Source organism: Emys orbicularis, chromosome 14, assembly GCF_028017835.1.
Source record: "Emys orbicularis isolate rEmyOrb1 chromosome 14, rEmyOrb1.hap1, whole genome shotgun sequence".
Taxonomy (NCBI): domain Eukaryota; kingdom Metazoa; phylum Chordata; order Testudines; family Emydidae; genus Emys; species Emys orbicularis.
Window position 1 is genome coordinate 21,161,146 of NC_088696.1, and position 16,800 is coordinate 21,177,945.

Here is a 16,800-nt window from a genome sequence, read left to right on the forward strand (position 1 = left end):
GGGATCCTGCTCATGGTGCCACTTGACAAGTGGGGGATTCCCAGGGTTGGGAGAGGAGTCTCAAGTCCTAGCCCACAGCGGGGATGGAGATGTGACCTGTAGATCTCTGTGGGGATCCTCCCTAGCCAGCCCCAGGTCTTCCTCCCTCCCCACTTTCTAATCCCTAGTTTTCTAAGAAGGGCAGCTGATGGAGTCCTGCTCCTCTAAACTTCCTTTGTTTTGCTGAAGAGTTCTCTGAACCACAGGAAGTTAATCATATCCAGTGGCTTCATTAGTATCAGAGCTATGCTTCATGTGGGACTCTGCCAGCCAGTTTTCCCTCCCCCTGTTCCTGGTATGGGGTGAGACGTGGGAGAGAAGGGAGACTGCTGAGCTGTAATATTGGCAGCTCCTGGGTCTGATTGGACTTTCCAAGGTTGCTGGAAGAGAAACTCTTCTGCAACAAATCAAAGGAAGTTTGTCACGGTCTCTAAATGGCTACTATTGTGAGACCAAGTGGTACATGGTGCATGAATGAAAAAGGTCATGGAGACATTTATAGAGATAATATATTAATACATAAAGCTAATTACTGTTCAATATCTATTACACACTCTGGGCTAAGTACTGCTCTCATTTATACCATTGTAAATGCAGAATAAGTCAACAAACTTCAGACCCTGAATTTACAACTGTGTAACTGTGAGCATTATCTGGCCCTCTGACTGATATACAGTATAAAGAGAAATACATTAAAAAATTTTTTTTGGTTAAAACTGGAAAAAATTGTTCTTAAATTAACGTTTCAGAATGAAATGAGTAAGGACTTTTTTTGATTATAGCATGGGATTGGGAGTCAGGAATCATGGCTTCAATTCCTGAATCTGTTTGATTTTAGACTCCAATTTCCCATAATGGTACTTACTTCTGAAGTGTTTGAAGTTGTGGGTGGAAGGTGCTATGAAAGTGTAAAATATTATTACAGAATTAACTAACACTGACAGACTTAAAATTGTGAATGAAGTGAGTAACAAATGTTTCTGGATGCTTTTCTTTAATCTTGAAAAATTAGGTGAGATTTAAGGTGAACTAAGTAATTTGATTTAAACTTTGAATAAAATTTGTATTGAACTTCTAAAACTTTATTTTAAATTCTGTCTGAATTTGTTGTAATAGAAATGCAGTTCTGTTGCCAAAGTGACTGTAATATGACCTTTTATTTAACAGATCTGCTTTCTTTGTGTCAGTCATAGCTGCTAACTTAAATGACAATTGGGTTTTTATATTTTATTCCTCTTCATGTTGCAAAGTCACCAGAGCAAAGAGAGGATTGGATTTTATTCCCTCTTCTGCATCAGCGAATGATTGTTCATTAAATTGAAGTCAGTTATACCTTTACAAACCTATTGGAGGCCAGGGACGGGGGGGAGGTTGCATAGTTATGGAAGGACAATGGTCTTGTATAACTGTAGCAGGAGGGCAAAATTTTACCATGCGAGTACACAGTACAGGGCAATGTGTGAATCTAGCACAGTGGTTCTCAAACTTTGTGTACAGGCATCGGGCAACCCCTTTCACACAACAAACCTCTGAGTGTGACCTCCCCTTACAAATTAAAAACACATTTTTTATATTTAACACTATTTTAAATGCTAAATTTATAACCCTATTTAAAATGAAATTCCTCAATGCTTTTAAATTAAGACTAAAACACATTTTATTGAATTATTGTTAAGCAGAATTTTTTTTTAAATAGTTACTATTTAATACGGGGGAGCATGAAGAAACTTTGTCAGTGGACTTTCATAGTGGACTTAGTGCCCTATTGCTACCCTTACTTCCGCAGTGCTGTGTTGCTGTTGGCCATGGGGCTGCCTTCAGAGCTGGGTAGCTGGAGAGCAGCAGCTGCTGGCCAGGCACCCAGCTCTGATCTTTGGGCTGGGAGGGGTGGCTATAGGGGGTAAGGCCAATTTTGGGGTGGCTGTAACCCCTGCAACACCCCCAGCACTGCCCCACCTGTGTCTGACTGTTAAATTTTAAATCTTTTTTTTTTTTTTTTTTTGCTCAGTGTTCTGATTGATCTGTGATTTAATGCAGCGCTTCAGCTGCTGAACAATCAAGCCCTCTATTGTTGTCTCAGTCTCACCTTTTTAGTCTCAAGACAACAAACCTGTGTCCACAATACTATACTCCCCAGAGTGCAATTTCTTTAAAATGGCGATAATACAAATGCATATTTTGTTTAGGAGCCTTGCCACCCCCGGTTTGCGCTATCAGCCGCAGTTCGATTCATACAGAGAGCAGGATAATGGAGGCTTGGTTAAATGGGGTTCTACTATACGTTATGTTGCAGCAGAAAGGTGTGTGTAATTTAAATCTAGCATTTTAGAAAATTATATATTTTATAGCAGTTGCTTTCTGTTTTGTGCATGTATGAGTGATCCTCACATAATAACCTTGTGAGCCCCTGAATGTGGATGTGAGAGTGTCCAGAGCTCCGTAGGAGACAGAGACTGTGTGAGAATCAGGGAGAGAAACTCTTTCACACAGTGTTTGTGCCAAGGGTCTGTATTGTTCGTATCTGTCTGTGTGTGGGTGAGACACAGAAGAGACTTTGGACGGGGGGGCATGTGTGCGTCCCACTACCGAGCATCTTGCCCGCGGCTCAGGAATAGGCACTAATAGCAGAAGGGATGAGCCCCCGTTTAGGATCTCTCTCCGAGAGAGCGCAGCGGCTGCGTATCTTACACTTTAGCAAAACTTTTGCAAGTTTGTCGTGCCACTACAGCAGTAGTGAGCGGCGAGAGGAGACTTCCGCAGGGCGTGTGGCTGTGGCTGTGACAGTCTCTCCAAGGGGGAGCGTGTGGAGAGACAGACTGAGCGGCAAGGGGGATGGGCCACCAAATCCCCGGGCATCTTCGGCACTAATCCCCCCTTGCTCCCCGCCTCCTGGCCCCTCCCTGACCCTTCAGCTCCTCCGAAGCCGCCCAGCGAAGCACGCCTCGGCACTACACAGCCGGCAGCGAAGGGAGCGGAGCCAGCTCGGTGCCCGGCGGCCGCTCTGCGAGCCCCAAGCAGGCGGGACCCCCCGCGCCCTCGGAGGCGACATGGGCTGCCTGGGCCAGCTGCGGCTCCCCTGCTGGCTGCTTGTGTATTGGGCTCTGGCCGCTTCGGACGCCGCCCCCAGGCGGAGACCCTCATTCCACGGCCACGTGCCGGAGAACTGGCCGGCGGGCACGCGGGTGAGCGGGCTGAGCATCCCGCTGACCCGGCTGGGACCGGAGCCCTGGTGCGCCAAGGTGCAGGGGCGCCGCTGGCACCTGCAGCTGCTGGGCGAGGACCACGCGCACTTCCAGGTGTCGCTGCAGGCGCGCTCGGGCCAGGTGTGGCTGCGCACCCGCCGCCCGCTGGACCGCGAGGCGCGGGCGCTCTACGCCTTCCGCCTGGGTTTGTGCTGCAAGCACTGCCCGCCGCGCGGCGTCCCGCCCGCCGAGCTGGCCACCCTCACCGTGCTGGTGCTGGACGCCAACGACAACGCGCCGCGCTTGGCCGGCCCCGGCCCGCCGGGCGGCGTCACCCGGCTCCGCGTCGAGGAGACGCTGGCGCTCAGGTCCCAGGTGTGGCAAGTGCGCGCCGAGGACCCGGACGCGGGCGCCAACGCCGAGCTGCGCTACTTCGCCCGGCCGGGCAGCGCGCACTTCTTCGTGGTGCCGCGCAGCGGCCGCGTGCTGCTGGTGCAGTCCCTGCTCCACGTGCGGGCGCCCATCCCGCTGCGCCTCTTCGCCCGGGACCGCGGGCAGCCGCCCCTGCTCAGCGCCCCCCTGGACATCGAGGTGCTGCCGCAGGTCAGGCAGCTGCCGCCGCCCCAGCGCAGCCGCCGGACCCCGCTCCAGCCCGACTCCCCGCTGGCGCTCTCCTTGCCCGAGGATGCCCGGCCCGGGACTCTGCTGACCACGCTGGCCCCGGCCAGGTTCGCCTCAGCCTGGTTCGAGCTGGTATCTCCGCCCGCAGGGGAGTCCCCGCTGCGGGTGGACAGGGAGAGCGGGGAGGTGACTCTCGCCAGGACCCTGGACAGGGAAGTGTCCGCCATCTGGGAGTTCATATTCCGCGTCCAGGAGAGGCAAGGTACCGCCGGGCCCCCTGGGCGTTGGAGAAGTTCACGCGCTGACATGTGCGCGCAGTGAACATGAGCGCACACTGAGTGTGCACACACGCCTACGTGGATATGCACAGGCCAGCACACACCATGTACACGCACATGAATGCCTACACGGACACTTAAATGTGTGCATAGAATCATGCACGCACTTACAAACATTTAGGCATGCACCAGTACATACCAAAGTGCATACACACAGACACAAGTGTATATACATAAGTGCACTGGAAATGCAAATAGGCATGCTCACAAGTCTGTGTACATACATACCTTCATAAGTGCACTTATACATAGATGCAAACACCCAAGGCTATTAGAAATATATAGGTGTCTGCCTTTGTCAAGGTAACACAGTTGGTAGCATAATGGTTTCTTTTTTTATACAACTTGCTACTTGGTCTTGTATGAACTTTGCTAAGTTAGAGAGTGGAAATTATCTGTCACAAATCTAAACGTGTGGTGACCCTTTTTTAGCAAGGAAAATTAGAGCTTTGCTTGCATTTAGCTTTTAAGAAATAGCTAATTACAAAATAATCATGATGCTGAAGATGGAACAGTTATGTAGCACAAGGAGTTTTATACTATGTCATTTAGAACATAGTCTAAATTGCAGTAATCAGTAATGTAAAAATTATATACATACCTGGAAGAGTGACAGTTTTAATGTACAGGCTTTACAGTTCTATAATTTTCAGTATAATGTAAAAAAGATGCAAGGATACCATGATGGCTGAATATTTAAAAGCAATTAGAAATGTTCAGAAACATCAGTGATATCAATATGCAGCATGCTCAATTTATAGGTGATCACACAAAATTATATTATGGAATTAAATGATGTAAATTGTATATATATTTTAAGTAAAGTATATTAAGTATATTGAGTTATTTTTACACTAAAGTAAAATATTTCTTGTGGCCCTGATCCTGCATGTGCTTCACTTTAAACATGTGAATAGTCCTGAAATGAAACTTGGCACCTGGCATGCTTCGAGTTAAGCATATGCCTGTTTGCAAGGTTGGTAACATGGTTTATATATTATATGGCTCAATTTTTATGTGAGGATTTTGATGATTCATGGATCCTTATGCAGTTTATACTATCACCAGAAACCCTCAAAATAAATAATCTTATTCAAGTAAACAATATGTGTAATATTTTACACTATTTTATTCACCTTTTGACTGATTTCATCTGATTTTTTTTTTTTAAATTCCTATTTCAAATGTGAATTAATAAGCAACACAATTCTTTCTTTACTTGGTTTCTCATTTGGAGCTGTGAAAGTGTAACTAAGCAGATTTCTAATTCAGAATATAGTGCTTATTCCTGGACATCTAGTAAGTGGACTTTTACATTTTTCATCTTTTTTCATCCTGTGTTTTAGGTTTTATTTTTATTTTAATCTTAGTTTGATATGGAAACTGGACATTTGGGAAATAACTTTCACTGAAATAAGTTTGTTTGATTTCTGCGGAAAGCTCTAGGTTGACTTTTTTTCTTTATTTCCAAGAGAATTTAATGCTTGTGAAAATTACCAGATGTTCCACAGTGGATAGGCACTTCCTCTAGCCACAGAACAGGTATAGCAAAGATGGGAGTAGTTAGAAACACTTCCCATACTGCCTCTCCCCTTATAGGAGGGACCACTTAGAGGGGTGAGAAGGTAGTTTATTCTCTAGTCCTGTTAATTCCTTGCTGAGAATGCCAATATGGGTTCTAATTAATGTTGGTAGTTTTAATTACATGGATGCTTGTCCCCTGTGAACTGGACTGAGATCACAAACTCATTTCATGTAGGTCACTGATCAACTATCAGAATCAGATCTCTCTCTTTTTCTCTCTCTGCTTCTGCTGAGCCAGTCATTGTAGTATGTAGGCGCTGGCTGTATTGTTATGACTTTTGGTCAGTGTGCTGGGTTGAGTTTGAACCACTAATCGAGAGGTGAAAAACTAAATTTCAAAGCAGGAGCTTTGCCTGTGTTCTATCCTCATTACCCAATCCTGAACAAGGTTCTATGCCATGTAGTCTCTCATTAATCAGAGACTGTGACAGAAGCTATTGGGTCAATCAGAGTGAACTTCTGGGATTTTCACCCACTCTATCATGTAGCCCAACCTCATCCCTTTGTTGTTGTTACAGTTCTTTCTGTCAGTATCAAAGAGATGCCGTTGGAGAAGTGGTAGCTAACCTTGCCCGCGGTGACTAAAAGCCTTACCTCTGAGAGGGTTTTTACTCTTATCTGGTCTGAGTAGACATCATTCTGAAATTGCTCTTGAATAAAAGCCTATTGCATGATAGAGTGACATTAACCGAGTTGAAATGTCTAAACAAACAACTTGTCCAGCTTGCTTTTTTTTTTTTTTTTTTGGATCTATACCATACTTTCAACAGTTAGCCTGATATGTTTTCCAGTTGCATCACTGAACTGATAATAGGTTTCAAGGAACTAGATTGTGACTGTAAAAGACTTGAGCTGACAGTAATTAATGGTGTGCAGTGCAGATAGTGTTGCTTTGGTGCTGCTGATTTCAAGTTTCTATGCTGTTAAGCCTAAGTTTAAAAATAAAGCTTCCTTTAAACAGTAGTTTCTTTTGGTCAGACAAATATTAATACTGAACTGACATTTTCAAGATTGATAAACTGGACAAATACTTCATTTATTATTTCATGGCATCCCAAAAATGTGCTAGATGTTTCACAGAAGATATAAAAACTACAGTTCCTTCCTTAAAGAGCTTCTACTCCAAACTTCATAGATGACAGGAGGGAGGGAGGCAAACAGAAGGGAGAGGATAGGGCAAGGAAAGAAATCATGCAGGTAATCAATTAAATCCATAAAAACAACGAGGAGTCTGGTGGCACCTTAAAGACTAACAGATTTATTTGGTCATAAGCTTTCATGGATTAAAAAACCCACTTCTTCAGATGCATGGAGTGAAAATTACAGATACAAGTATTATTATACACCGGACTCCTCGTTTTTGTGGATACAGACTAACACAGCTACCTCTCTGATAATTAAAACCATGCACATATGGGGATGGTTTTGTGTTTTTAATTAATTTTAAATAAGGAACATGAGATGATTATAGATAAAGAATATTGATTCCCTTTTCATAGGTTTGGCAGAAGTGAATTTTCAGGATTAAAATGTGTACAAAGGAATATATTTTACTGAGAATGCAAATATCAGTTTGGGTTGTTTCTCCAATTTATTTGTTTTGCTCTCAGCTTTCATATTGTCTTATCTAAATCATTGCACATGTCAACAAATATCCTAGCACCGAAGGCTTTTTGGTACTAGAGTTCTTATAATTTTAGAATTTGATCAATGTTCAGGTGGTATAAAGTTGCATTAATTCCTTTAGTTTACTTTTTACTTTTTGCCCCCTAATTGCTGTCACCTGGCAGTCTAAGATTTTAAAACTAACAATAATTAATTCTGGCATTAGTCTCCCCAGCCAAGCAACAATGTCAAAGATAAGATAAGATTCTTAGATGTTTTAGAATCTAAATTCTGCCCTCTTTCTCCATGTTTGTTCTTTTTTTTTTTTTTTTTTTTCCCCCCCAATTCATTTGTAGTCTACAACTTATTATCTAAATTAGCCAATAATGGTAAAACACAGTAAGATCAGATTGTTCCCAAGAATATGGATAATTAGAACCTTTGCAATATATTCTGTGTATATAACTAAAACCAGACAAAATCAAGGAGAGTCTGCATTGTGGCTAATGCTATGGTGTTCAGGTACTGCACTTGATATGGTATGGTAAATCATACTCACTATTTATATATAAGGAGACTGAGTAGGGATGTAAGAATACTGCTGTGCATTATACACCTGTTGATGATTTTCAAAATCCCATTGAAATTTATTTTATTTTATTTTTACATATTATTATACATTACCATTAAAAAGTAGTTTAAGTCACTGCACATAGTTCTGTGTTTTCAATTTAAATTATTTTCCACAAGCTGCTCATTCACATTTTAAAAGTTTTATTTTAGTATTTTACAGCTGTTGATCTGGCTAAAAATAAGCATTCAGTATATATGAAACAACAGGAAAAAGTGAAATAAAATATGAATGTCCTCCAAATGTCACTTTTGTGACATAAATAAAAGCATAGTCTCAACCTAAAACTTTATATTTCTTCTTGATATTATCACATATCCTCATTGTCTTTAAGACTAAGTATAAAAAAAAAAAAAGATTGTTCTTGAGAACTACTGTGCATCATTTCCATGACAGTCACCAGATCTTCTAACAGTCTGTTGTGCAGAAAGTATCCCAGATTGTTTTAGTTGTTGCCTCATGTTTTTTTTCTAGGCATCATTTGGCAGGATAAACATGTGCTGCCAGGCATGCATCAAAACTTCTCAAAATGGCACCATCCACTACTTGGACTATTTACCAGTCTAATAATAATATGGAGTCTATTTTCATCTTTGTCCAGCTGATTAGTGAATTTTATTAAATAAACTTCAGGGGGCAAATCCTAATGACCTTACTTATTTCTTAGTTTTCATGGGAGTTCTCTCTGAGGAAGGACTTCAATATTTAGCCCCACAGAAGGATGTATCCTTTCCATTGCAGCCTCACTACGTGCCACGCCACATAGTCCTGTCCCAAATGTGCCAAACTTTTATCCAAAAAAATGCAATTTAGTTTCCTTATGTGTATCTAGTCTATAGTTTACTTTTTCTATGGACCAGTCTATTTTATCTAAGTTCTGCTGTCAACATGCGGCACCCATAATAGAACTAATTGATGAAAAGCTGGCACATAAAGGGAAGTAAACTGCTGGTATGAGACACAACTGCTTCTAAATTGGATGACTTCTGATGGCAGTTTGGTAGCTCATAAACTTAGATTTCATATAGTCTGCATCTTCTTTTCCATTCCACTTTTGTTTTTCCAATGTGTCTGAAAAGGAGGAAGGAAGAACATATACTTAAATATAGTTTAAAATACCTTTATCATGTATACATTTTTCTCTAGGATAATGGATCGAGGTATTATTTTCTCTGTTATACTACTAGTCCAGTTTTCTAATGTGGACAACTTAATTAGGGCAGCCAATTCTTTTTGGGCATTCAGAAGTCCACTTGTGCACTTAAATCAGGTATTTAGGAACCTAAATACCAAGTTTTCTTAATTTATTAGTTTTCGCAAACTAATAAAATATTACTTATAAACATTAGAAAAAATAAGTGAAAAATACAGTTGAAGAAAATAAAGATGTATCTGACTTCTAAGAAACATTTTTCTTGCAGCCCGTGTAGTAAAAGACATACATCATAAACATCTCTACGATAAAGAACGAAAGCAATACTTTCTCCTGTAAGTTGTTATTTCACACAAAAAGTATCTGGCCTGGTTTTTAAAGTCCTACCTAACATTTTTGTGCCTGCAGTTTAGTGGGCACAATTATTTGTGGGTGCAAATGGGGGCATGTAAATGTCCATCTACTTTATTGCACTCACCGATCAGGTAGATTGTCCCATTTACTTCCACAAATAATTGCTTGTAAAATTACAGGCTTCCTTCTCCCTGGGATTCTATCAAAACCCATTGATTAGTCTCTTTTGGATTTAGATGGGGTTGATTTGAATGAGGGGATGGAGAACAGCTTGCTTTTCATGTAATCTGCCAGTATCTAGTGGAAATCTATTGATATTAATGCCTGTGCTGCTCCTTCTCTGTAAAGAGGGAGAAAGGTGCAGGCATGGCAGGCTATGGGAGTGGGCTCAAGGGAAGCCCCACTCCCTAAGTAATCTTCCTGCTGAAGAGCGCAAAAGTCAGGTAGCACACACGGCTGCACCATCTGACATTCATCTCCTTTCAGCAGCCTAAGTTTCCATTCATCTGTTTTCAGGTGAAACATCAGCCATTTGGTGACTCTCCCTAATAAAGGAGAACAATGAGCAACCCTTGATTACTCCAAGGCATTAAAATATCCCACAGCACAATAATGGGAAAATCCAGACATGCCCATGTTGGTGTGGAGAGTCTCACATGTGGCGTGAGTTCTGCTACATGGGCAAATGTTTGCAGAGTCTGCACAGGGGATGCTGTCCTCTTGCACAACTTTGCTCCACAAAGGCTTCCTGTGTGTGGTCATGAAAGAAAGGTTTGAGGATAGGTGGAAGTGGGGGCTGCGGTATGTCAAATATGGTAACAGGGTTGTGGGTAGGCAAGAGATGGTGATTGATCTGCCACTCCCTGGGTCAAACAGCCACTGTCCTTCATTTGCTTAGCCTCTCCCAAATGTATAATACCTGATTCCTTCCAACTCAGTCAAACAATAAATGGCTTACTGTAGCCACCCTTTGCTACATACAGTTTGATCTTCAAATAAGTCTCCTGCTCTCAGTTGTATATAATTGCATCATCTGGTCCAAATCTTTGTTGATTTCTTCATTTTGTGCAAGACAGAGCTCTGTTGTGCAAGAGTTCAGATAAGGAGGGACCAACTGGAGTAGTTCCTGTTTCTCTTAGTCCTGTGTTAACCCTTCTCCTGCCCATCTGTATGTAAAGTTTTATACACTCCATCACCGGCTACGTTTCTGTATAAGTAAAGGTTTGCATGACTGGACACATAGGTGCCCACATTTTAAATCTGGCGTTTAGTTTTGGCTCCCTGGTATTTTCTCTCTCTTTCAGCCACATATCATATACATAGATTCTTTTTTCTTGCTTCTCATTTGTATTAACATTTGACCAGTATATTTCATGGCTTTCTAATGTCTGCATATATTTAATACCCATATCTATATTGTGCAGTGGTAATGTCACTGTATTTGATTAACACTATTACAAATATTTATCCATGGGAGGAAGTTAGAAGATCGTAGCCTGCTAGGCACATTAATATTTTAGTGCAGTTCTAACACTTAATAGAAGAAGGCGTCAGATTCCATTAATGTTTGTGTGGAATGCTTGAAAGATCCTGTCTCTGTAATCCTCTGTCATCTCAAGCTTCTATGACCTTACTTCATCCCTGGGCATTAGCTGTGTAATCTCCCCTCATTCACTTTTTTTCTTATCAGAGGATTTACTTAGGGTGATGTTTGGCAGGCTCTCCAAGTAGTTAACATCACTCTGTTACATTTTATGTGTATTTGTATTCTTTAAACCAATACATAATGTGGCAAGATCACCAGTTTTATAGTATTTGCCTATTTTAAGCACTGAAGGTTTTAATTAAAGAAGTCTAAGTATCATCTGCTTTAATTTTATCCAAGGCCTTAGTCACTTACTAGCTGTATTGATTCTATGAGGATCATCCCTAAGAATTAAGATCAGTAGCTTCTGGTTGATGTTTTGTCTTTTAAAATGTTTATCTGTTCTAGGGACACTTTACCAGTTGTCTTAAAAGAAAATGATGCTAGGTTAAAATTGGAATTACTTAGCTATGAAAATGTAATTATTTTTATGATCACTTTTATGCTATTATGTTTAAAGAAAAATGTACATTTACTGTGTGCATGTCTTTACTGTAGAAGTTATTTATAATTCTGGAATGTTACTGGTTTGTAAACAGCATGAAAAGGAATATAATACAAGAAACATTTAAAACACCATCCTAATGTTTATGCAGACAGGAGATTTAGATGCTACATGTTTTCTATTGCAAACAGTCTGATTAAAAATATCTTTGTGAAACTACTGGACCTTGAGCACCAAAGCTGTTTAGATCTACTAGCTGTTCTTTGTAGAAATTAAGTGTTTGGGATAAAGAAGTCAGTTTTTTTAAAGATCTAACTGAATTTCAGCACAAATCTGTTAATCTGATGGAAGAAGTAAATTGTCGAACATATGGGTAGAATCTTTCTTTATTAAAGCTGGTTTATAACATTTCAAATTAGAGATCAGTTCTGACTGATATATCAACTATGTTGCACTTCAGTTGATTATTAAATAGTTTGAATTCAGTTCATCCTGATTTCATTTTCTCACAGGATTATTTAGCCTCTCACAATCACAAGTCTATCTTCTAAAATTAAGTGGAATGCCTTTAAACACTTTTTAATGTAGTTGAGGCATTCTTTGTTTCATAATAAAATAAAAGGAATTGTTAATACTTTTCTCCCACAGTAAATCAACATTTTGACTTGATACCACAGTCCATTAGTTAATTCAGTTATTGTTACTTCAAGACAAGTCTTTTAAGGTAGTATTTGTGAGTTTTATTTGTTTGCTAGTTACATTATCCAGTGAAACAAAAGAATTTCAAGCATCAACCCAACCTAATTTTTTCTTAGTTCTTGTTTATAAAAAATCCCAAACACAAAAATCCAACCATCCTAACGACATTTTATTTGAAAAAATTAGGACCAGTCTGCAAAGATTTATGCACATGCTTAATTTTAAGCACATGGAATAGTCCAGTTGACTTCAGTGGGAATTGCGCAGGGCAGAATTGGGTTCAGGAAGCTGCTGAGTTTTTAAGGATAGTCCTTGTTCTCTATCATCTCTCCTTGCCTTTCACTTTATGAAGATGGTTACTGGGGTACAATCCTTTTAAAAACACAAATAGTAACATTAGTTACTAGCCCTACCTTGTCAACTTCACCCCCATATGCTACGGAACTATTTAACAATCCCAGATTGGTCGTGAAAAGCCTGCCAAGCTCATAATTAGTACCCCCTTTGAAAATCATTTGTTGGTTTTTTTCTGTTTAATCTTATAGATAACATTTAAGGTCATCTACCAAGTTTTCAATTTTTATGGGACACTACAGAATATTTCATAACGAAATACAATTTTTGCAACTGTATTATATCAATCATATTTTTATGACGCAAACTTGAAGTCAGCAGTGTCTGCCCTCTTTCCTGTGATTCTTCTTTGAATGCTGATCCCAGGGCCGGCTCCAGGCACCAGCTGAGCAAGCTGGAGCTTGGGGCAGCAGATTGTTGGAGGCGGCATTCTGCCCAATCCTAGGGCGGCACGGCTGCTTTTTTTTTTTTTTGTTCCACTCCGGCCGCCCTGTAGGCGGCACGGAGAGCCAGAGTGCCCTGCAGGGCAGTCCTCTTCCTTCCCTCCCCGCCGACTGGAGCGGAGGCCTCGCGACAGGCGGCAGGAGGCGGCGCAGCGGGAGGGGCCGCGTGGCAGCGCCCCTGCTATAGCCCTGGCCGCCCCCTTCTCTCTCCTGCCCGCTCCCTCCTCCTCCCCTCTGCCCAAGCCGGTCCCCCTGCACCCGCGCTCCGGCCGCGCTGCAGGTTTTTTTTGTTTTTGTTTTTTGCTTTGCCGTTATGGCCGCCCCGTTTTTTGTTTTTGTTTTTTTTGCTTGGGGCGGCCAAAAAGCCAGAGCCGGCCCTGGCTGATCCCTATGTGTATTTCACATGTCGGTATGCAAGCACTCTGTGCGCATGAAATTGGAGAATGTGCAAGTAGTGTCCGTTGGTCCACACCTGCACTTTGACGCTCCTTGTGATAGTACCTAGTGTATAAGGGGAGGTGTGGAGGGACCACTTCCCCAGTTCCTTCTTACTTCCACATGACCTCAGTCGGAATCCTCTGTGTTTGAAGCTTCTTTGTCTTCCTATCTGTAAATATTTTGTAAGTGATTTTAGTGTTTACAATTTTTAGTGCTTTAGCAGTTTTACACTTAATGTAGTTTTCCCCCCAAGGGACCCTTCCTATTCTCCCCCCGCCACATACCTCAGGAGAGGGACTATGTTCAGAGTCCCAGGGTTTAAGAAGTATGTCTCCTGCCCTCGTTTGTGCAGGGAGCAGCCCGTAATGTGAAGGAGGAATATGGGTGCCAAACCCGAGCGGTTAAAAATCATGAGATTTAAAAAAAAAAAAAAAAAAGTTTGGAGTTAATTTTATTTGCCTTCTGATTTCAGAGCATTTAGACTTCACATTTTCAAGCTTTTCTCTCCAACCACGAGTGCTACTTACTTTAAATAAGAGATGGAAGCTGAGCGATTCAGCTAACCACATGACTCCAGTAGCTGTGACTTTAAGAAAAATATAAAATGTCACAAGACTCATTACAAAATTAGGAGAGTTGGTAACATTGTGAAATAGATGATTCATTTATCTTTCCATCCTAACCACTATGATTAATTGGCTGCTATTATGAGTGTAATTAAGATTTTAACTGAGGAGGAAAAAATGGAAACCAGACAAACATTTTAACTATAGTTGGGTTTTTTGGGAAACTGAATTTTTAAAAAACAGGTTGGCGAGCATTTCTATACTGTCCAGATTTAACTTCCTTAATCCTAGTATGTCTTTCCATGGGCATAATGTTTCATAGCTAAACCAACTTTGGAGAGAAGGTGATGTGCACATTCTTCTAATCTGTTACAAGTCCCTGCATGAGCCGTCAATCAAAGGAAATAAATCTATCAGGTATAGCCAACAACTGATCAAAGGAGTAAGTTCAAAGCAAGACTAAGTGTGTTTCTGGCTTGATATCCCTTTCAGAATATCATCCAACATAACTTAAGGTCACTGTACACATTCCTGCCATAATGGACATCTCAATTTCATGCAATAATTTCCCCTCTTACACCAAGATAGGTTAAAGGTAATACAGGTCAACTGAACCTGTCTTTTTGGTTTAATACCTACAGAAAGAAGCGTCTCCATATGTCCTGTAGATAGGAAGTTTTTTTTTTTTATAATATCCCAACCAAATTCTACTATTTTTAGTTACTTATTCAGGCAGATCCTTCTGTCTTTCATGAATTTTAATAGCAAACGGATTTGACTTGTCGGTAGGTTCTTATACAGTATCGAAGTCAGACCCTTCTTAGGCTGCAGTAGTAGCTGCAACAACAACTGTTTTGTCTTTATAATGGCCTCAAAGTAGACTTTATATCATTCATATGATGTCTGACCTGAAAATTCTGATAATAAAGTAGTTTAGTAACTTTTTCTGGGGGTGATCAGTTGACATTGCTACTTGAGCAACTATTAGATATGTTGAGCCTGTTCCTAAAGTTATTCTTATTTAGGCAAAGACTCACTTTTACATCATTTCTCTTGACTTTTAGTCTTTCTTCCTTAATCATGAGAGCAACCACCCCCCATTTATATAAAATCTTAGGACCAGACTCTGTGTCTCACTAAACTCCTTTTGTGCTGCTCCCATGGCACAAAGGGAGCAGAGACTGAGTGTATTTCTCTCGTTTGGGTTCCCCCAGAGTGGGGGAGCAGGTATAGAGCCAGCATAGTGTTATGAGCTGGGTGAAAACTTATGTGTTGAGTAAAAACCTCATTCAGACTGATATGTGAATGAGCCCTTCATTTAAGATAGTTGTAAAAGACAGTTAAGGGGCCACAGCTAGAACAAAGCCTAATAGTCTGCCCAGAAAATAGTACCATGTGGATGGAGGGTTCCATTGGGTATTGCGATCAGGGGTAGGTGTGTGCGTGTGTGGGAGAGTGTAGAGGACACACAGACACTGAGAAATTGAGAAAAGAACAAGAATGGGGAGGGAGAGGCAAAAAGCAAGAGAACCAAGCAGGAGACTGCAAACGCAGTGTGATGGTAGAAGAAGCTAGAGAGAGAGCTTTTGAGTCTGGTGTTGGCTAAAGAGGCCTGGGGACTTTTGTTCTTGGTTTCTCCTGTGTTTGGAGAAGCAGGACTTTGTTCATTCCTTGTAAGTAAACAAAATTGCATAGAAGAAAATACCAGACTCCATCAGAGGGCAACAATAGCTTTCTCTTTATGCCACCTGCCTTGCAAACCTGCTAGCGAGTGTGCAGGGCTGCTGGCCTGTCGTCTTATCCCCGGAAGGACTAACACCATACCCAAGTCATTTCAAGCCCTTCCTTAAAGGCACACTTTTTTCTTCAGTGAGGAAAAAAACCATTCAACATAAGTTGCACATATAACCTAGTCTGGAGCCCAAAGGCCTTTTTCCCCTCATGTCTCTCATTCCAGGGCCTGCCACAGGATCCAGCCTCCCTCCTGCTGCTCACCTCCCCGCCTGAGTAACTTCTTGGCTTTTATAATCACTTGATTCATTCCCAGTCTGATAATCCAAAAGTGCTGGACCTTCTATTCCTTAAAGGGGAAGACCACCCTGTTATAGAGGGCATATTGGAGTGTATAAGAGTGTGCCAAACTCTGGCTGTCCTCAGCTGGCATACTGTCCATTGGCATTACCAGCTGGCATAGTTAATAGCACTCCGTAGGCTGTCCTAAAATCGGCCAGAGCTGGTGCAAAACTGGCCTGGGATTCAGGGAGCCATTAATGACAGTTGTGTCCTCCCTCTACCCCTGTTCTGTATGCATGCTGAAAAAAAATGGTGAGGACATACTCGTGGATGCAAAATTTGGGATGGTTTTGAGGCCATCTGATAACTTGGATTCTGGTGGGGCTTGTATTGGTATCTTGTGAAAGGCCATAATTAATTACTCAAACCATCCAGGCCTTCTTGCAATTCACTTTAAAGAAATACCAAATTCATTAAATAAAATGTGCTCAAAGGTTTGACATGGGAGGAAAAGAATTATGTTGATATAGGAAACAAATACATCAGAGCAAAGAGAGACGACTATCACAGATTATTGTAGATATCATGAAGATAATGTGCTTTCACTCTTGAAAAAGAATCCAGTCTGCCTGTTAATTCATGACGTAGCAGTAGGGGGAGCTTCTTAGGAGGATGTAAATATTATGTTCT

General features: G+C 41.4%; 1 protein-coding gene across 1 annotated transcript in view; it reads left to right on the forward strand.

The window, feature by feature from the left end:
• Positions 1-3,086: 3,086 nt before the first annotated feature.
• Positions 3,087-16,800, forward strand: part of LOC135888983 (neural-cadherin-like) — a 113,838-nt gene continuing 100,124 nt past the window's right edge. Inside the window, exon 1 of the mRNA XM_065416794.1 lies at positions 3,087-4,104. Coding sequence (XP_065272866.1) covers positions 3,087-4,104 — 1,018 coding nt within the window. The remainder of the gene's footprint in view (positions 4,105-16,800) is intronic.